This window comes from Notolabrus celidotus, chromosome 2 (assembly GCF_009762535.1).
Source record: "Notolabrus celidotus isolate fNotCel1 chromosome 2, fNotCel1.pri, whole genome shotgun sequence".
In the NCBI taxonomy this organism is placed as follows: Eukaryota; Metazoa; Chordata; class Actinopteri; order Labriformes; family Labridae; genus Notolabrus; species Notolabrus celidotus.
In genome coordinates this window covers 9,511,280-9,533,675 of record NC_048273.1, presented here as the reverse complement: position 1 = coordinate 9,533,675, position 22,396 = coordinate 9,511,280, and the positions used below count along the sequence as shown (strand labels likewise).

The 22,396-nt window shown below is 41.9% G+C and overlaps 1 protein-coding gene and 1 long non-coding RNA gene across 2 annotated transcripts; one reads left to right on the top strand and one right to left on the bottom strand.

Annotated features, from left to right (window-relative positions):
• The first annotated feature begins 1,277 nt into the window (after nt 1-1,277).
• Nucleotides 1,278-21,785, top strand: rabggta (Rab geranylgeranyltransferase subunit alpha). Its single transcript, XM_034673473.1, has 17 exons — nt 1,278-1,454; nt 1,786-1,820; nt 2,024-2,134; nt 4,783-4,907; nt 6,492-6,679; nt 6,773-7,030; nt 11,616-11,699; nt 11,783-11,865; nt 14,822-14,917; nt 15,775-15,880; nt 15,962-16,013; nt 16,097-16,185; nt 16,271-16,359; nt 18,719-18,835; nt 18,932-19,045; nt 19,165-19,252; nt 21,088-21,785. Exons 2-17 carry the CDS (start codon nt 1,818-1,820, stop codon nt 21,234-21,236), a joined length of 1,752 nt encoding a protein of 583 aa, XP_034529364.1. The 5' UTR covers nt 1,278-1,454; nt 1,786-1,817; the 3' UTR covers nt 21,237-21,785.
• On the bottom strand, nt 14,006-14,529 carry LOC117804979. The gene is made up of 3 exons (XR_004629308.1): nt 14,428-14,529; nt 14,137-14,215; nt 14,006-14,063 (listed from the first exon to the last, which is right to left on the bottom strand). It is a non-coding gene; the product is annotated as an uncharacterized LOC117804979 (long non-coding RNA).
• Nucleotides 21,786-22,396: the final 611 nt, after the last annotated feature.

Genomic DNA, 22,396 nt, shown 5'->3' with positions numbered 1-22,396 from the left:
ATTATTTATGTGTTGGCATCACAAACATCATTCACTTATTCAATTCAAAGCTTCACACACCAAAGGGATGGTGTCATTATAATCACTGCGATTATTTTACATTTATTGTCCACTTGATGGCGCAGTAGAGCAAATGGAGCACCATGAAGCTTCGGCCCATGAGTGAACCAATTGGTAGTGATGTTAGAGATGTGCCGAAGCTTCGAAGCGTTTGTCGAGTATTTGAGGGGGCGTTTCCGCGAAGCGCGTATCGAGCATAGACTGTAAAAAATATGGACGTAGTATCCGTGACGTCACCCATCTGTTCCTGAGAGCTGTTTTGAAGCAAATCGACGGCGGCAGCCATATTGGTAATGCGGAACTCAACTAGGCAGAGTGTGACGTAGTGTGAGTCTCTTAGCCAATGGCTGTGTGTTCCCGACCGGGAGTCACGTCAGTCATGTCCTTATTTGGGCAAAACTCATAATCTTAATATCTTCTGAACCGTCACGTTAGAAAAAAATTCACCCCCCGTACAGTGTATGCCATTAGAGAGATTAGCGTTGTAGGGCCAAGCAGTTTTTTGAACCAGGCTGTAAACATGTTTATTAATGCTGCAAAGATCGTCTTTTTCCCATTCATATCTATGTGGTTTCCGGTGTTTCTGCAGCCAGCCTCAAGCGGATTTTCGATGTATTGCAGTTTATATCACTTCCGCATTGGCTTCATCGTTTGAGACCGGAGTTTGCCGCTTGGTATCGAGGCTTGCTTCATTGAGGGGAGGGGCCGAAAATGATGACGTTCAAAACCTCGCGAGCCGGCTGTACCACGTGACTGATTCAGGAACCAGTTCGCGGGTTTGGTGCGCGATTCGAAATATAGGAGGCAGCGCACAGTCACAACCTTATCCCCAATTTGTTTCCACTTTCCCTTTGTATCATAAAGACAGACACCATATTAAGAAGTTTATTATTTATATGTTGGCATCACAAACATCATTCACTTATTCAATTCAAAGCTTCACACATCAAAGGGATGGTGTCATTATAATCACTGCGCTTATTTTACATTTATTGTCCACTTGATGGCGCAGTAGAGCAAATGGAGCACCATGAAGCTTCGGCCCATGCGTGAACCAATTGGATGGAAAGCCTCAATGCTTCAAGAGGCTCCATCTCGCCATCTCTAGTTGCAGCCCTAGTTTGTATGTAGAGATGATATCCTCTTAAAACCCGGAGAAACGTGTACCTTTGACTTCTCTACTTGTTCAGAGTCCGCTCCCTGCTGCTGTTTCCCGCTTCATCCACCAGAGCGCCTCAACGAACCGCGCGCAGGTGGAGAAGACGCTCGGCTGATGACGTCACTGGCATGAGACGGAAGTGGACATATTTGTAGTCGTTAGGAATCCTGATAGTGACATGACAAAAACAAACCGCTTTCTGAAATAATATCACAGCAGCCGCGCAGAGAATCAGGTGAGTGATTGATTATTGAGCGATAATGTAAAGACTGTAACACCCAGTGATGAGACGGGATCATGATACGTGTTGTATCGCTGGTTTATGCTTTTCTGTGCTGGTTTGAATGAGCTGACAACACGGAGCTAATTATCGAGCTAACTTCAGGCTGTTTGTGCTCAATTATTTCACTTTATTGGAGATTAAATGAATCAGATATGTTATCTCACTGGTGATATTGACTTGTCATAACTATAAAGTCAGTGTGTGAGTTGTGTGTGTGTCTGTAATGTGAATGAGACTCAGGCCCAGCCCTAAACATCTGTCTTATTTATTATATTATTAACAGATTTTAAAGTGTTTCCTCTTCAAATATAAAACATGGTAAGATATTTAACTATTTTGCATATGTTGTGCATTCTTTTTATTTGCATTATTCATCTGCTAACGAGAAAGCATGCTGTATTCGTTGCCTTGTGCATAGAGGTATTACATTATTAATAAAAATCACTACCAGCAGACTCAAACTGTACAGGCCTCTTGTTTTATTGAATATTTTAATCATTATTTTATTTTTCTTTGGACAGCACGGCCGAGTGAAGATTAAATCCACAGCCCAGCAAGAGGAGGAGAAAAGAAAGGAGCGAGAGAAGAAGCTGAAGATTTACGTGGCTGCACGAGATGCCTGTTTCTCTAAGGTTAAACTTAATTACAGCATGCACACAATATTATTTACACTAAATATAAGATAGTGATTTATATTCCTTCACATTAAGATAAAAAATAGCAATACTGGAGCTGGACTCTGAAGACTCTTTCCAAACAGAGCAGGTCTAGACCATACTCTATGTTTTATTATTAACAAAGACCCAACATCAAGACAGGATAAGATCCAGTCCCATTTTACAGACAGGACTCAGTCTGATCTCATCTTAATCCACCATGAGCAGAGCACTTTGCAGCATTTAGCAAGTTACAGTGGCAAGGACAAACTTCCTTTAACAGGCAGAAACCTCCAGCAGGACCAGACTCATGTTAGACACACATCTGCTGAGACCGTGTTTGAGAGAGGGATAGAGGGAGATGAAGAGAGAGAGATGATAGTGGTGAGACTGATAGTAGTAGTTGTAGCAGCTGGAGTCTGGCACGTCCACAGCAGCAGAGATCCAGAGGAAACTACGAGACAAGGGAGCTCAGGGACTCCAGAAAGGTCTATGGTTAGTAACTTTAATGGGACAGGAAGAGTTAAAGTAAGAGACACGCAGATAGAGGAGAGAGAGGTAAAGACAGGATCCCAGTGTGACAGTCTAAGCCTATAGCAGCATAACTAAGAGCTGGTCCAAGCCTGAGCCAGCTCTAACTATAAGCTTTATCAAAAAGGAAAGTTTGAAGCCTACTCTTAAAAGTAGAGAGGGTGTCTGCCTGCAGGACCCTGACTGGTAGATGATTCCAAAGGAGAGGGGCCTGATCACTGAAGGCTCTACCTCCCATACTACTTTTAGAGACTTTAGGTACGATGAGCAGGCCTACATGCTCGGAGCGTAGTGTTCTAGAGGGGGCCCTTCATGTGTATGGATTTTGTCTTCTATGTACGTAGTTTCTGCATTTTTCCTACATAAAGTATGTTCCTTTAAACACTGTCGTTTATTTTGAGTCGTGTTGAATTAGACGTTCTCCCATTACCGTTTCAAAGCCGAAGCGTTAAACCATTACAGGCTTTATCTACATCAGGCTGCATGAGCTCATTAGGGTTACAATAACGTTCAAGGAGAAGAGGAACACACGATGAAGACAGGAAGACATGTTACTGCTACAAGAAGAAAGAAAAGGAGAATTGAGAAAAGTGCAGAAAGTCAGAAAGCCCCTGAACATGTATAAATCATCTGACTGGAATTGCATGTCATTCCCCCCCTTGTTCTCCTGTTTTCCAGCTCTATCCACTCTCTAAATAAAGGTGTGAAAGCCCCAAAATATAACTTTGAAAAACAAAACGCACACAAATAAAAGCTAACTGTGTCTCCCTGCAGATATCTTTGTATCTTAATGAATCCCTCTCTTCTGCATCTCTTATGGAGCAGCTGGTTTTAGGACTGAGTTTTTATTTTAGAATCAAATCCTGTCTTTCTTCCAGCCCAAAAAGAGACTGGTCTTCGACTATATCGTGATGTCTTGTATTTTCATGCTCTGGACTCAGTGTATCACGCAGCGCTGAGGTGCATCACAGATTTTAACCCCTGCTTCCTGAACGTGTTGCCTTGTCTTCCCTCCTAAAACACGGCTGTATTCTGATTTACTTATGAGTCTATTTTTGGTCCGCTTCCTTCGTACCTTCTCACAGACGTCAGACAGGAGTACAGGAACTTTTAACCTTCAGTCCCAGGACCTTTTCATACTGTCTGCTCTAAAGGTCAGGACTGAGATTGAGGTAGAAAAAGGTGTTTTAGTTTGCTGCTGCTTTTAATAGGAGAGACCTGAAACTTAAGGATCTGGTCTCACTGGATGCTTTAAAGGGTATTAGTGACTTGGAGGCGGACACATCTGTGTAGATGTTCTGATTGATATATTTATGATACTGATCGACTTGTTTTACTGTGTTTTAATGCATTATAATCACCTCTTGAGTTATATTTGTATACCTTGGTCAGGACACCCTTGAAAAAGAGATTTTCAGTCTTGGCGAGTTTCCCTTGGAGATAAAACTTGAAGAGCTTTTCTTCTGCATGATGCATGCTGGCTTGATACACATTTTTTTAATGTGTCAGACAACCTTCAGTTTAACTTTTATCATGCAACTCTCAGAGGAAAGTGTGCAGATACTCATAGTCACCAAACAGGCAGAGTGTGGTGTTTTTTTTGCTGCAGAGCTGCAAAGGAGTTGCTGGTTTCATCATCCTGAGTCCAAATGTATGTGAACGAGGAGCTGAAAAATAGTCCCTGATTGATGTGCAATCGTTCCATGTTTCAGTCACATTAAAAAAGAAAACCTTAATTGTCAAGATATTTTTGGAAATACCAGAGCCTTCATTAAAATCATAACCGGGTACCATCATCCTGTTTGTAAAGATTAGTGTCAGCAGAGAAAGAGACATGGGGATTAGACGAAAAGCTGCAGACAATGTGGAGAAAAACTGTTTCAATCTTCTTCTTCGTGTCGAAGTCTTAGAAGAGGATAAAGTATCATCTAACCTTTTACTCAGTTTTATTTTGTGCTCCTGTCTGCCCTGTATGCCCTCCTCTCTCTCTCTCTCTCTCTCTCTCTCTCTCTCTCTCTCTCTCTCTCTCTCTCTCTCTCTCTCTCTCTCTCTCTCTCTCTCTTTTCTCCTCCTCCCCTCATCCTGTACGACAGAGGAAGGAGGGTGTTTGGGATGATGAGGCTCTCCAGCTCACGCAGCAGCTTCTATCATCAAACCCTGACTTTGGAACTCTATGGAACTACAGAAGAGAAATCCTGATGCACCTGGAGACTGTGAAGTAAGATCATTACCTGTTATCCACTCACCTGTACGTCCTCAGGAGGACTCACTTCAGACACTGTGTTTATCAAAGATGGGTGTGTGCACCCAATGTTTGTGTAAAACTAAGATGTCATGGTGGAGGATTATTCAAGACCAAACCTTGATACAAAGATATTTTCTCAAGCCTGACTAATGAACTGAAACAACAAGTAAAATTCCAGGCCTGCATCATGCACATCGGATTTTTTTTGGCAACACTGAGGTCGTTTTCTCACATGATAGTCCAGGGGACTCAATTTGATTGGAGGGTGAAATAGCAGTTGCACTTCCATGTTGTTTTTTAGTTCTCTTTCATTCTGCACTTTGTCAAACCAACCGAACCAACTGTCACACAGTGACTGCTCGTTAGTGGTGGTATTGTCCAAAACATATACGAAGAAGAAGAAGAAAACGTCTCTTGAAAATTGAAAATCCATCCCCTTTCACCGGCTTATTCACCCCATAAATAGTGAAGTAACACCATGTATGCAGACACTGGGTTTCTGCTTTGCTTTGGTGTTCATGTGTTTCACAAGAGATGCCCAGTATGACCAGCAGGACAGGCAGTGAGCTGTCCAGCATGTTGCCTTTTACATAAGACGGATGAATTGGCAGCAAAAGAGGAGACAAGCCCTGATGAGAGTGAGAGCGAGACTACTACATTACACAGACGCCGAGCAGGGTATTGACAGAGATTTGAAAGTATCAAATCACATATATGTACGTAAGTCAAATGCAGGATGTATTTAATCACATTCCCGTCAGAATTATCTGGATTCACGCTGCTTTTTTTTCTTTATTCTGCTCACAATGGCACTTTACACCTCCTGCCTTTGGTGTATCAGTTGGTCCACTTTGCTTTCACACCTCAAGTGAACTGCACCAGGGTTCACTTGGAAGCAAACAAAGACCCCCCTTTTCAAGCAAACCAGAGTTCAAATGAGCTAAACACAACTCTAAACGTACCAGACTATCCAAGGAGATGGACCAGGGTTTGTTCAAAGTGGACCAAACAGCTCTGGTGTGAATTCAACCGTAGTCTTCTTTTTCATCTTTCCTTGCAATTACAGTATTTTCAGGAGGAAGTAATTTTAAAATATCCTTTAGAGCTTGTCTCGGTTGCAGCTGTGCCTACAGTGAAGTGACAAGTAACAAAAATCTAAGAGTATCTTCATAGATTGATGATCACAAACAAACACAAATCATCTCTGTGTGAAGTTACAGTCGAGCTGAGCTCTCCTGGAGCTTCAATCTGCAGATTCAGGCAAAGATCATGTAGTAAACAAATCATAAGAGCTGGTTAGAACGCACAACAGGCACGTGACACTTATATTGTATCATATCACTTAAATAAATTAATTAATACTTTATTTATTTTGAGAGAAATTCATGCATCCGGTAGCTAAAATAAACATATGACAGGTACATCTAACAACCAACCTAACACCTTCTGTTGCAGAGATAGTATAAACAGTAAGGTGCAAGTCTTCACGTGTGCAGTGGTCGCTTTAAAATCCACAGTGTCCTACTTATTGGATAAAGAGTCCTTTACTCTCCGCAGAGACGAAGATGAAGTCCAGAAGATTTATGAGGCCGAGCTTTCTTTTCTGGAGTCTTGCTTGAAGGTGAATCCAAAGTCGTACGGCAGCTGGCACCACCGGTGTTGGGTCTCAGCCCGGCTTCCTCGACCGGACTGGGCCAGAGAGCTGAGCCTGTGTGACCGCTGCCTCAGTCTTGACGACCGCAACTGTAAGTACAGACAAACACAACAATAATAACAAGGCTTTATAAATCCTTCCGCCCTGATGTGTCCACAACATTTCCCTCCATGTCCTCCTTCAGTTCACTGCTGGGATTACCGTCGGATGGTCGTAAAGGTCTCAGGCGTTCCCGTCGATCAGGAGTTGAGTTTCACCGATCGTCTCATTGGCTCCAACTTCTCTAACTACTCCAGCTGGCATTACCGCAGCACCCTGCTGCCACTGCTCCACCCAGAGTCTCCCGAGCCCCCCTCACCCCGCAGAGAGCCTTCCCAGTGCTCCCCTCCTCCGTCTCCACAAACACACTCCCACCGTGTCTGTGAGGAGCAGCTCCTCAAAGGTACCGTTCAAAGTAACCAACATCCTGAACTCTGGGCATTGTTTCATCATATGTACATAAATCGTATCGTACATCGTATGTACACTACCGTTCAAAAGTTTGGGGTCACTTAGAAATGTCCTTATTTTTGAAAGAAAAGCACTTTCTTTTTTCAATGAAGATAACATTAAATTAATCAGAAATACTCTCTATACATTGTTAATGCGGTAAATGACTATTCTAGCAGCAAACGTTTGGTTTTTAATGGAATATCTACAAAGGTGTATAGAGGCCCATTTCCAGCAACCATCACTCCAGTGTTCTAATGGTACATTGTGTTTGCTAATTGCGTTAGAAAGCTAATGGATGATTAGAAACACCTTGAAAACCCTTGTGCAGTTACGTTAGCACAGCTGAAAAGGGTTTTGCTGGTTAGAGAAGCTGTAAAACTGGCCTTTCTTTGAGCTAGTTGAGTATCTGGAGCATCACATGTGTGGGTTCGATTATATTCTCAAAATGGCCAGAAAAAGAGAACTTTCATATGAAACTCCACAGTCTATTCTTGTTCTTAGAAATGAAGGCTATTCTGTGCGAGAAATTTCCAAGAAACTGAACATTTCCTACAACGATGTGTACTACTCCCTTCAGAGAACAGCAGAAACAGGCTCTAACCAGAGTAGAAAGAGAAGTGAGAGGCCCCGGTGCACAACTGAACAAGAAGACAAGTACAGTAGAGTCTCTAGTTTGATAAATAGATGCCTCACAGGTCCTGAACTGGCAGCTTCATTAAATGGTACCCGCAAAACGCCAGTGTCAACGTCTACAGTGAAGAGGCGACTCCGGGATGCTGGCCTTCTAGGCAGAGTGGCAAAGAAAAGGCCATATCTGAGACTGGCCAATAAAAGGAAAAGATTAATATGGGCAAAAGAACACAGACATTAGACAGAGGAAGATTGGAAAAAAGTGTTATGGACAGACGAATCAAAGTTTGAGGTGTTTGGATCACACAGAAGAAGATTAGTGAGACGCAGAACAAGTGAAAAGATGCTTGAAGAGTTCCTGACGCCATCTGTTAAGCATGGTAGAGGTAATGTGATGGTCTGGGGCTGCTTTGGTGCAGGTAAAGTGGGAGATTTGTACCAGACATAAGGGATTTTGAATAATGAGGCTATCACTCAATTTTGGAACGCCATGCCATACCCTGTGGACAGCGCTTGATTGTAGCCAATTTCCTCCTACAACAGGACAATGATCCAAAGCACACCTCCAAATTATGCAAGAACTATTTAGGGAAGAAGCAGGCAGCTGGTATTCTGTCTGTAATGGAGTGGACAGCGCAGTCACCAGATCTCAACCCCATTGAGCTGTTGTGAGAGCAGCACACAAGAAGTGCCCATCAAGCCAATCCAACTTGTGGGAGGTGCTTCAGGAGGCGTGGGGTGAAATTTCTTCGGATTCCCTCAACAAATAAACAGCTAGAATGCCAAAGGTCTGCAATGCTGTAATTGCTGCAAAGGGAGCATTCTTTAATGAAAGCAACGTTTGAAGGACAAAATTATTATTTCAACTAAAAATCATTATTTCTAATCATGTCAATGTCTTGACTATATTTTCTATTCATTTTTCAACTCATTTGATAAATAAAAGTGTGAGTTTTCATGGAAAACACAAAATTGTCTGGGTGACCCCAAACTTTTGAACGGTAGTGTACGTTGCTTTGGATAAAAGCGTCTGCTAAATGACATTGTAACATTGTAAATATAATCAAGTAAACAAGTGTTAACAGGAACAACCTGATCCCACAAATCAATTAGACCTCAGCCTGTTGACACTGTGGCAAAAATGCTAGTTTCTGTTTGCATTCTTAGTCAGTAAAAGCAGCAGAAACAGAGAAGGAGCTGAGTGAGAGAGATATCTAACAAACTGAAGAAAGCAGACAACACAAACACTAAACTGAACATGGAGTGAGTTTTGGCGCACGGCCTTAATCTGGTGCTTGTGTCGTTTTGTGTATTAGTTAAAGTTGCCGACAGAATAATGCAGATTTTTCTTACTTTACCTTAAATTAGAATGTTAAGTTAAATGTGATTTAAAACAGGAAAAGAGGCCGATGTTTGGACTTTTCCAGGAAGTGAAATTTTCAGTTAAGTGTTGATTGAATCTCCCAAGGAGTCAAATGACAGGGATGATTTGTGATTTTCCGAATATGCGAATAATCGGTTCATAATAAAAAATCAGATACATAATGTGATGATTTTCTCATCTTTTAAAGGTGACATATCACGCTTTTTTTATCAATATATATTGGTCTAAGAGGTCCCCAAAACATGTCTTTAAAGTTTATGCTCAAAAAAACACTTTGAAATCAGATTTTGGCATGCCTGAAAAGCCCTCTTCTTCAGCCCTCCTCAGAACACTCTGTTTTCTCTCTGACCACGCCCCCTCAGAAAGTGGATGTGGCCTCGGCTCTCCGGCACGTTGATCTAATGTTTACATGTTGGCTGAATATACACGGCTGCTCACAGATCGCGTTACTTCAACCCTCTGAATCTGATCCAGAATCTGATCCTGACGGAGAGGCGCCTGTAGCAGGACCTTTCTGAACGATTGGTCACAGATTTAGTGTTTCTTGTTGTTTCATTTATCGGTATGTAGACGTGTGTCTTGGTACACGGCTACGAACATGTAGCTATGTGGCTATGCTAACTAGCGCTAGCACTTATCCGTGATAAATAAAAATCATCCACTAGATCTTCAAATCTGCAGACGTGGGGAGTTAAACAGACCTCTACCAGAAAGGCAGCAGGACCTTTTCTGAAGGATTGGTCACAGATTCTGTGTTTCTTGTTGTTTTATTTGTCAGTATGTAGACGTGTGTCTTGGTACACAGCTACAGCTACGACATGTAGCTATGTGGCTATGCTAACTAGCGCTAGCACTTATCCATGACAAATAAAAATCATCCACTAGATCTTCAAATCTGCAGACGTGGGGAGTAAAACCGACCTTTGTGTTTATTGAGACAGCCTGCAACTAGCATGCCTCCCTCCTAAGCTCCTTGTTAGCACACATTTGTGCAGGTAATGAAAAACAGAGGAGGGGTTGAGTTGTGTTTTATACAGTCTATGGGCTGAACAAGCTCCGAGCTCTGACTTCCATTACAGACCGGATATTGTTGTGACGTAACAAAAACACGGAAGTCTGAAACGGCTCGTTTCACACACATTTACAGAAAGGTGTAGAAATCAAAACGGGCAGAATGGATTTTTTTCTCTCTCGGGGGGTTTGTAGACATGCCAGGGACACATATTTCAGGTAGAGAACCATTAAAAAGTCGATTTTGCATGATATGTCACCTTTAAATATTTATTCTGTTTTTTTACTAGCCCTTAGTTTTCATGTGGCATAACCACCTGACAGTGGTTATAGGGCGTATGAAAGGTGTTCACTTTTTGCAATAATAACATTAGACAGCATGAGAGCCAGTTGTCTGCAAAACAAGTTTGACTCTGTGAGATTTAGAACTGTAGAAAAATGCAGAGACTTCTGCAGAAACAAAGAGAAAAACTAGATTAAGTTCAAACTTTATAGGTAAAAGTAGAATATCTAGATCATATCCAAACATCTATCATATCTAACTAACAAATCTTCAACAACTACAATGTCTGCAGGAGAGTGGGGACTATTAGAATAATACTTTTCCATGAAATGTCCGTCTCCAGCTGATAAGAATCAGACGCTTTAGTGAATCTGAGGGACTATTTTTTTTAAAGCTGTATAAATTAATATAAATAAATAAATAATCTCATTGATGCATATGAGACAGAACAAAGGGATGTCAGTGTTGGTGGTTGTTGAAGTACACAGCAGCAGGTAATAAGAAATAACATAAAGAATCCTCCTGCCTGTCAGATCTGACCCTGATATCCCTGAGAGATGAAAAGTGGAGCAAAAATTAAGAAGTAAATAAATAAATACATATGTATGCAGAAAAAAACTATCAAATCATATAAAATGAAATCTGACAGTCCAGAGTTTCCATACAGCTGTAGGCTCAGGATTTTGGTCACAGCAAACACCATGTGAGAGTTTTTTTGCTGCTGTGCTGAGAATGTGCCGTCAGCAATACCTCACAGTACCAACAGGGGGCAGTGTAAGGCCATACAGCAGTTATAGTAGAGTGTCTGAGGTGTGCTTCATTGAGAAAAATGCTTCACTATTCTATGGACAAAAAATGTAGTTTAAAAAACTTCATCTCAACATGAACCAGATGATAAATATAACATTCATCCTTTTTATTCAAATCTCTGTTTTTTTTTGTTTTGTATTTTGCACACAAATCAGCTGAGAAGCTCAAACTGTTCATGTAGATAAACATCCAGAAGTTTTCATCATTCAGATATTGAGGTTGTGAAGGTCGCTGGATGCACCTGAGGGAGGCTGCTGGGTTCTCCCTCTCTCTGAAATGCTCCACCACATTTCATCTGAGTTCAAATGCAGCTCCTGTGCTCCACTGTCCGTTCTCATATTCATGTTTTTCTGATGCACATTTTATGTGTCCTCTTCTTTGATGACTAATTCAGCCTGTAACTGTTTTATTTTGCAGAATACGAGCTCGTACAGAACGCCTTCTTCACCGATCCCAATGACCAGAGTGCCTGGTTCTACTATCGCTGGCTGCTGGGCAGAGGTAAGTCCATCCAGAGCTGTGTGTGTGCGTACTTCTTCATTTATCAAACAAGAGATGCTCATACTTAACTTTTCTTTCATCAGCCGAGCGAGAGGAGATGATCAGCTGTGTGTACGTCAGCCGAGAAGAGGAGAGGGTGGCTGTCGCCTTCTCCAGGCCTGTTAATGTGAGTTGATTCACTTATTTTTATGGGACAAACTTCCTCTCATTCACAATTTGAAGGTTTGTTCGTCACATTTCTCCTCACTGAGCTCACTGTTTCAACATGCAGATTAAAACTTTCACTTTAGTGCAACTGAACTGATAATAGAATGAGTACAGAAGCACTGACAGATTTACCTACCTGTAATTACAGATGCATTTACACCTTTACGTCACAGGTGAAACATGCAGTCATGCAGCCTGTGCACAAGACAGAGCATACCTGAATAAATGGCCTGCTTCAGTCTGCTTCTGTCGGCTTTGTTGTTATAAACTTGAGTCCCGTCTGTAATGAAACATCAGATATGCAAACAAATTATCTTTTAAAAAAGTCATCTTTAATCATTTCAATAGACTGCATAGTGCATAGACTTCACACAAACAGCCAAACGGCCGCCATGTTGGAAACGCTGACTCAGCCTAACTTTTAATCGTCTTAGAGGAGGGATGCAGTTGAGGCAGATAGTGAGCCTCCAGGCAACAGCCTCAACACTCCAAAGTGGAAACTTACTCATGCCCCTAATCATGCATGCTTGAGTTTAACTCTCAGCCTTCATATAATCACAACTATTAAATCACAAAAGTTCACCCCCCTGCAGCGTCATGAACAGAGAAACCTTGGAGATCTCATGTTTACAGCCAGGGACAAACTAAACAAGTTGAAGTGCTGATATTAAAATGAATGTGTGATATGGGCTCTGATGGGGTTTCCTTTGCTGATAAAAACTGCCTCTAGTGGACACTCGGCGGACTGCATTTTTTACTTCCATTTTTAGAACAAGGGGTTATCACTTGTGTTAGAGAAAAGATATAGATGCACATATTTTGAAAAACAGCAGGGTTTTTGGAAAATACAGTTGAGTGTTATGGGTGAATTCCTATGGAGAGTAAAAGCAGGAGGAACACAACCCAGCGTCATGACAGCTCCCATGGTTGTTAATCTGAGGAGGATTTCTTTCTCTCTATAAACAGATATCTGCATAAAGAGCAGCTAACAATCTGTTCTAGATCAAACATTTACACTGAGACACAAATCTGCTCGATGCTGTGTCACTAAAGACAATCAGCATTTAGATTTCCTGACTTCCTGGAAAGCATCAGGAACATTCTGTGAAGAATGTCAGACATAAAAAAACATTAGTGTCTCTAATCCTCTTTCATAGACCTCCATTCAACAAACAAACATTTTAAAAGTAGTTTTCTTCTCCTCTTAAAGACAGGCTTAACAAAGATTTTTACTTCAGCTACAACTAACCTGTAATTACAGATTCTGATTCAGAAACATGTTGAATCTGGATCTCAGGGTCTGGATTTTAGTCTGAGAAGGGTTCTGGTCTCTGTCTGTAGTCTGAGTGGTATCCACCAATCAGGTGTCAGCAGGAAAAACAGTCTGCATGGAGAGCAACAGCAGGTGTTCGAGAATTCTGACATCAAAGCAGAATTCCAGAATTCTGTCTTTGATGTCAGATTTCTGAGAACAAATGGAACATTCTGTGAAGAAGGTCAGACCTAAAAAAAAACATCAGTGTCTCTAATCCTCTTTCATAGACCTCCATTCAACAAACAAACATTGTAAAAGTAGTTTTCTTCTCTTGAGGACAGACCTGACAAAGCTTGACTTTTTACTTTTGACTAATCTGCATCATGATGTTATTTCAGCAAACTTAAGACCTGTTAATTACAAAAACATCACAAGAACATCAGTTTCTGTTTCATGTTCATACCGCTGAAGGAAGCCAACCTCAACGCTTTATCTGTGGATGTATTAATGAAACAAGAATAAGAATGATTCACAAGACTAAACTGATGTGTGTCTGGAGCTGTAACGCTTCTGTTTCTTTCTTTCTAACTCAGAGATTGTAACATGCGCAGATTTGTGTCTCTGTAAATGTTTGATCTAGAACAGATTGTTAGCTGCTCTTCATGCAGATATCTGTTTATAGAGAGAAAGAAATCCCCCTCAGATTAACAACCATGGGAGCCGTCGCTATGCTGGATTGTGTTCCTCCTGCTTTTGCTCTCCATACAGACTGTTTTTCCTGCAGACACCTGATTGGTCAATACAGAGATTATTCCATACCTGATATTTAACCCGATGAAGTTCTTCCAGGAGAAGATGTAGTCTCCGCTGAACACCATCCCGATGTACGTCACCAGCACATTCTGCGTACAGAGAAGGTTTTTAGTTGCAGAGTTTAAAGTGTCACCTGTAACCTCACGTGACTCTGCAGCTTACCTTGATGCAGCCGACGATCGTGGTGGTTAGAGCAGAGTTGTATTGAGTACAAAGCACGGTGGAGTACATCAGAACAAACCTGTAAAACAATAACGTTATCAAAACACTCATAAGTCATCCACCAGAGGCCAGATTTCACAATATTAGAGTGACATGAAAACAAAGAGAAACTGTGAGCTGGGAGAGGTTTCATCACACTGAACCACAGAACATTCAGTGTAACCCACTAAATGACGGTGTTGATTGCTTTTACTGCGCGCACACACACGCACGCTTTGGATGCTTTCCTACCCCATGATGCAAGAGAGGATGAACTGAGTGAGGAAAACCGGGTCCAACCAGCCGTCATACTCCACTGCCTGAGGAGAGAAACACAGATCAGAGTCAGATCAGAACAATTTGAATACGGTTGGTTCACATTGAAATGACTATCAGGGGTGACGTGTTACAGAGCGTAGGTAGAGTTAGTGAAACAAGTCCTCATCCTCTAACCATCGGCAGCAGACCATTAAGAGACGTCTTCAGGTTTGAACTTGCTCTACACAACGTTTGAAAGAAGATATCATAGTGCCAGTTTTTCCAAGTGCATACAACAATAAAACCAGGAAATGATATCAGATAAATAACGAGCGTCTTTGTGAGACATTTTAACCGCACTCTCTCTCTCTGTCTCTCTCTCTCTCAGGCTCAGTCCGTCGGCCTCCTGCTCGTGCTGGACGGTCAGCCTCAGCGAGTCGAGTGGAGAAGCGTCCATCCACACTTCAAACACAGCCCCGTCTGGGTATCCTCTACTCAATGTTTCCCTCCCTTCCTTCTCTTATATTCATACTGTGTCTGAACAGGTCCTTAATTTAACAGTACAGTCTGTTCTCATCATTTCTGACATACCTCACACTCGTCAGCTCGAGGTATTTGCCTCCAAAGAGAGAGAAAGTTTTCATCAGTGAGCTCTGATAGGAGTTGCTGTTAAGGAATGCGTCTGTTCCCTCCTCATCAGGACTTCCTGTCAAGTCTTCTGTTTTGAAAAACTTGTTTCACTTGTTCTGGACTCTGGCATCTTTAGAGGAATCTGTTTTGTTTGCTTCAGGGTTCCCTTAGAAAGTCTTTGGTTAGATTTTAAAAGTTTGAGGTCAGCAAACGTCTGTAAAGTGATATTTTATCGTTGACGTTGAGCTCAGTGGTTAAATGTTTGAGTGTTTGAGAGAGCGGTGATATCTGTGTGTTGGTTTCTGGAGTGTGAGTCCAAAGCAGAGGTCTGCAGGGTGTGTGTGCTGCCTTCAGGATGTTTCTGTGTTTTCGTTGAATACCTGCAAAGCATCTATCAGATTTTAAAAATACAATAGAGGCACTCAGCGCTCACTGAGAGACTGTTTTAATTTCTTTGCAAATATGAATTAGCTCATTAAGTCCTTTGTTTAATTACTGTTTTTGTGTTCCAACCTGCATGGTGTAATTCAGTCCGCTCAACCAGTCTGCTGTTTCTGGCAGTGGAGCGTGCCAAAGACTTACTGTGCAGCCTCACACCAAGCGCTCGGCTGAGATTAATTTTTTCAAGCTGGCTCATTTATTTTGGAATATTTTTTCTCATGGAATAAATAATCAACATTTGTCCTGATTTGAATCTTAACACCCGCTCAGATCTGCGATCTTCCTCCAGGAACGATCAGCGACATCACCAATGAACACAACCTGACGGTGCACTGGACTGAAAAACACACTCACAGAGACTGTGCTCTGTACACAGGTGAGACACCGCTCTACCTGTCATGTTCTTTCACACGTGTTTGTTTCCTCCAGCCTCCTCACTCTGTGAACTTTTCCAAAGGTCGTGCTGAGAGCTGGTGCAGAGACTCAGCCACGGATCAGGAGCTCTTCAGGTAGTGCGTCTCTTCACAGCAGCAGCACGATATGTTCTTGTTGTTTGTGGGTGAGGAATGAAGAGTGTGCTTTTTGTCTGCAGGAGTGAGCTGTCGGTGGAGAAGACCTCGGTGTTACAGTCGGAGCTTCAATCCTGCAACCAGCTACAAGAGCTGGAGCCGCTCAACAAGTGTGAGTGCTTCAGAAAGAAACTCATCCACTTAGATACAACGAGCTGAAGTGTACCTCTGATAATGAGTCTGTGTGACCTCTGCAGGGTGCCTACTCACCATTATCCTCCTGATGAGGGCGCTAGACCCTTTGGGATACGAGAAGGAGACACTGGCTCATTTCCAAACTCTCAAAGTGAGTTTCAAACACATGAAATCAAGCAACACCTGAAAATCTATTTAAAATCATCTTTATTATCAATATTAAAAATGACACATAAAGGGACACATTTAAACTTAATGACCACAAATTAAATTAAAACAGATTTAAAAAGCACAAACAGAATGTAAATGTTGGACATTAAAAATATATAATTTACAAAGAGAATAAGGGCAGCAAAGTACAACACATGAATTAGATGAGGAAGAGTTCTTTTTTATTTTTTTATTTATTCCAAACAGTGAAATTGACAAAACTTCACAAAATATTTTCCTCAAAATCACTAATTAATAAATGAATACTCTGATAGTTGATACTAACAGTGATTTATATTCAAGGTGACCTCAGTTTACTGGTTTGGATCACTAAAGTTCATCCCTTCATTGATCCATTCAGTCCATGTATCCATCCCTCCAACCATCTATCCATCAAAGCAATCCATCAAAGCAATCCATCCATCCTGTAACTTATCTATCCATTCATCTTTTTATCAATCAATCAATCACCCAAACCTCTGTTTACTCCTCCATTCAATCATCCATTAATCCATCCATCTTTTCATGAAATCAATCAGTCCTCCCATCAATCCATTCATCTTATTCATCCATTCATCCATCCATCCTATATTCATCAACACTAACCATCCTATCCATCATTCCATCATTCCATCTTTTCATCAATCAGTCATTCCATCCATCCAACCTATCCATCCTATAATCATCCTTCCTTCATTCCTAACCATCCATATATACATCCATACATCCTATAATCATCATTCTTTCCATCCATCCATCCATCCATCCATCCATCCATCCATCCATCCATCTTTTCATCAATCAGTCATTCCATCCATCCAACATATCCATCCTATAATCATCCTTCATTCGTTCCTAACCATCCATATATACATCCATACATCCTATAATCATCATTCTTTCCATCCATCCATCCATCCATCTTGAAATCATCCTATCCATTGTTCCATCCGTTTATCCGTCCTTCCATCAACATTATGTCCATCCTTTAAATCCATCATTCCATCCATCCATCCATCCATCCATCCTATCTATTGTCCCATCTATTTATCCATTATCCATAATATCAACCGTTACCAGTCATCTATCCCTTGTTTCATCCATCCATCCATCTATCTTAACATCCATCCATTCTTCCATCCATCCATCTATCCTAATATCCATCAATTCTTTGTTCTCCATCCATCCATCCATCTGTCCATCCATTCTTATATCCGTCCATCCATCCATCTATCCTAATATCCATCAATTCTTTGTTCTCCATCCATCCATCCATCTGTCCATCCATTCTTATATCTATCCATCCTAACATCCATCCATTCTTATATCCGTCCATCCATCCATTCTTATATCCATCCATCCATCCTAACATCCATCAATTCTTATATCCATCCATCCATCCGTCCATCCATCCATTCTTATATCCATCCATCCGTCCATCCATCCATTCTTATATCCGTCCATCCATCCAAGCTTATATCCGTCCATCCATCCGTCCATCCATCCATTCTTATATCCATCCATCCATTCTTATATCCATCCATCCATCCTAACATCCATCCATCCTAACATCCATCCATTCTTATATCCATCCATCCTAACATCCATCCATTCTTATATCCATCCATCCATCCTAACATCCATCCATTCTTATATCCATCCATCCGTCCATCCATCCATTCTTATATCTATCCATCTATCCTAACATCCATCCATTCTTATATCCGTCCATCCATCCATTCTTATATCTATCCATCCATCCTAACATCCATCCATTCTTATATCCATCCATCATTGGATACCTTAATCCATGTATCCCTCTATCATATCATCCATACCTCCGTAAATGTCCAATCCATTCACCAATGTAGTCCATCCATCCAACCGACCAGTCCGTCAATTCATCTCATCTATTATCATTGTTATCAAATCCATCCCTCCATCTATCTGTTGCCTTTATTGTCTGAAAAGTAAGGAAAGTAAATCTTCTTCTTGTGTTAAGTTTTTTTTATGCCTGGCCATGAAACTGAATCTTCATCTTTATACTTTGCATCCTCTTTCTTAGATATCTCAACTCCTCTCCCAACATGTTTAGTTTTCTCTTTTATTACAAAGAGACGACTTTATTCTGGACGTTTTCATATTTCAGATATCTGCCTAAACTCTCAGATTCCATCCAGCTCACAGGAAGCTGAAAATGAATCCCAGCTGTGCAGCTGATTGATGACTGAGGGTTTACTCTGAGCTCTGCTCATGTGCAGGTCTGAAGTGTTACTGACTGCTCTGATGCTCTGCTTTAGGAAGTGGACTCTATGCGATCTGCGTATTACGGCGACCTGTGCAGCAAGTTCATGATCGAGAACACCATCCTGAAGATGGAGTATGCTGAAGTGCGCGTCTTCAGTATTTCTGATAAGGTTGGTTCAGAACTACAGAACCAGATTCAGCTGTTTGTCTACAGTCCAGTTTTAGAGAGTAACTTCTCTCTCTCTCTCTTCCTTCTGTTCTCACAGAACCTGACCACATTGTGCCACCTGGACCAGCTCCTGTTGGTCACTCACATCAACCTGTCGTCCAATGAGCTGCAGCAGCTGCCTCCTCAGTTTGCCATGTTGCAGTGCCTGGAGGTGATTAATCCAGCTGTGATTATTTTCTTACTTTGTGGTAGATTACAGCAGAAGATGCACGTATTGATTCTTCTTCTTCTGCAACCTGTTTGGTTAAATCGATGTCTTCTCTCCTGCAGGTCCTGGAGGCCGATAACAACGCCATAGAGAGCCTGGAGGGAGTTTACCACCTTCCTAAACTGGAGGAACTGCTCTTGAGGAATAACAGTATCCTTTAAATAACTCAGTAACTCATTCATCGGTTTGTTTTGGTGCAGGTTTTCCTCTTCTGAATCTGCTCTGTCAGTGAAAAGAGGTCAATTATGTCCTCTCGCAGAGCACCAGTTACTAGGAAACGTGTGAATGAGCTCTGAGTGCTGAAGAAACAACCACACTTAGGAGCGCAAGCAGCTGATGGTGTGTGAAGACGCACTACACGAGAAGGTGTTTACACAGTTTAGAAAATTGCAGCGAGAACGAGACTCTTTAGCTCAATGCAGGAATAATTTGTTTTCACTCCAAACTTTAGTCGATGATCAACGCTGACTGATAAACGGCTTCATTAGGGAAGGAAGAGACTCATCACTGTCACAGACTCTCCACCCTTCATGCTTCACGGGCTCCGATGAACGTCTTGACACTGAGGCTGCGACCAGTTTGTTCTTAAATGACATAAATTACTGTTTGTGTGTTCAGATCATTTGTGGCGTGCATAAATCATCAGAGTCTGACCGCAGGGACGTTTGTGTTGGATAAACATGACCTGCAAACATCAGTCAGGAGGCTTGAACGTTCCAAACAGAGCAGGTCTAGACCGTACTCTATGTTCTATCATTAACAAAGACCCAACATCAAGACCGGATAAGATCGAGTCCCATCTTACAGACAGGACTCAGTCTGATCTCATCTTAATCCACCATAAGCAGAGTACTTCGCAGCATTTAGCAAGTTACAGTGGCAAGGACAAACTTCCTTTAACAGGCAGAAACCTCCAGCAGGACCAGACTCATGTAAGACACACATCTGCTGAGATCGTGTTGGAGAGAGGGATAGAGGGAGATGAAGAGAGAGAGAGAGAGATGATAGTGGTGAGACGGATAGTAGTAGTTGTAGCAGCTGGAGTCTGGCACGTCCACAGCAGCAGAGATCCAGAGGAACCTACGAGACAATGGAGCTCAGGGACTCAGAAATAGAAAGGTCTATGGTTAGTAACTTTAATGGGACAGGAAGAGTTAAAGTAAGAGACAGGCAGAGAGAGGAGAGAGAGGGAAAGACAGGGACCCAGTGTGTCAGTCTAAGCCTATAGCAGCATAACTAAGAACTGGTCCAAGCCTGAGCCAGCTCTAACTATAAGCTTTATCAAAAAGGAAAGTTTGAAGCCTACTCTTAAAAGTAGAGAGGTTGTCTGCCTCCCGGACCCGGACTGGTAGATGATTCCAAAGGAGAGGGGCCTTGCTGCTTGTTGGACTGCAAACAAAGGCAAAGCATGGAGAAGGAAGTATTGAACAGCAGTCCTTTGTAGCTGCATCAGAAACATGAAATTGAGCCGTGTTTCTCAGGGGTATATCCGCCTCAGACTTCAACCGAGGGGTTCTGAGATAAAATCCAGAGGATCAGGATTTTGTGACTCACCTGAAGTCTGAACACACAAACGACATTAACTAACACGACTTCTGCAGCCTTTGCATCGACTTTGTTTGTGTCTGAATGCATGTTGACAGATTGCAAACTGGAGGCTCTGCAGGAGAAGAAGTGAGCGAGCATGAAATCAGATAAATCAGATTTAGTTTCTGGTTTCTGGAGTCCAGATAACCTAACATGCTCGGTTTGTCAATCAACAAGCTGAGCAGGGTGTTGCTTTGCAGAGGCAGAAACCACGAGCGACACCTAAAAACGATTACAGAACAAACAAAGTTTGATACTCTGAGATATTTATATCCTTCCCTTCATATTTGACATCAAGACTGAATCATCAGACTCCTCTTCTCTCCCTCTGTTCATTGATGCTTGTGTCACTCTGCACATCAACACCCGAGTTATTTTCCATTAACCGTAATGCACAGAAATCTCCACCGTGGCAGATCTGCAGCCGCTGGCCTCCTGCCCCAAGCTGAAGCGTCTTGATCTCCGTGGGAACCCCGTCACTCAGACCGCCGACGTGGAGTCCGCACTGACTGAGCTGCTGCCCTCAGTCACAGACCTGCTGCTCTGATGAGCCGTGGGGCAGGAATCACTGCCATCAGCGTCCATTTGTCCATTCGTCCTTCACATTCTCAGCCCGTTTGTTTGCGACGGAGTGAGTGGGTGTTGTTTTCACGTGTCTCGTGGCTCTGTTTGTTCCTCTTGTTTGGGAGAGTGTCAATCATAGCGACCCTGCGTCTCTGAACGCCTGATGCTTCAGAGCAAATGTCACAGAGCTCTCTAACACCTTCAGTGAAGCGTCTTCTGTGTGAGTGACTGAGCGAGTGAGTAATAACCGATGCATTTCTCTGTGTGTGAACGGATGTCCACAATACGACTAACCCATATGCATGCAGAAACACTGACACCAGATAAGAAGACTGTATATGGTGGCTTAATGCTTCAATGATCTTTAACAACGGTTGAGTTTTAAGTACAGCTTACGATCACATCGCACACTTCTCATACACATTTTTTTAAAGGTTGTGTAAAGCATTTAATAAATGACTCTATACTGTTGCACAGTAAGTCACAGATCCAGTAATAAACAGCACACATTGTGTCACTGCCTTCCAAACCACTCCTGTGTCTGTGTCTTTGTCAAAGCAAAACGAGCACCTGATTTACAGACTTACCTGAACCACAGACTGGACTTAGTCTCCAAGACGTCACCCATCTGTTTCTGAAGAGGCGTTATGAAGCCCAAAGATGTAATTAGTAATTTCCACTACAGAGCCATGTCTGTTTTTAATACAGTGACTTCCACTACAGACTCATGTCTGTTTTTAATGCAGTGACTTCCACTACAGAGCCATGTCTGTTTTTAATGCAGTGACTTCCACTACAGAGTCATGTCTGTTTTAATACAGTGACTTCCACTACAGAGCCATGTCTGTTTTTAATGCAGTGACTTCCACTACAGAGTCATGTCTGTTTTTAATGCAGTAATTTCCACTACAGAGTCATGTCTGTTTTTAATACAGTGACTTCCACTACAGAGTCATGTCTGTTTTTAATGCAGTGACTTCCACTACAGACTCATGTCTGTTTTTAATGCAGTGACTTCCACTACAGACTCATGTCTGTTTTTAATGCAGTGACTTTCACTATAGTCATGTCTGTTTTTAATGCAGTGACTTCCACTACAGAGTCATGTCTGTTTTTAATGCAGTGACTTCCACTACAGTCATG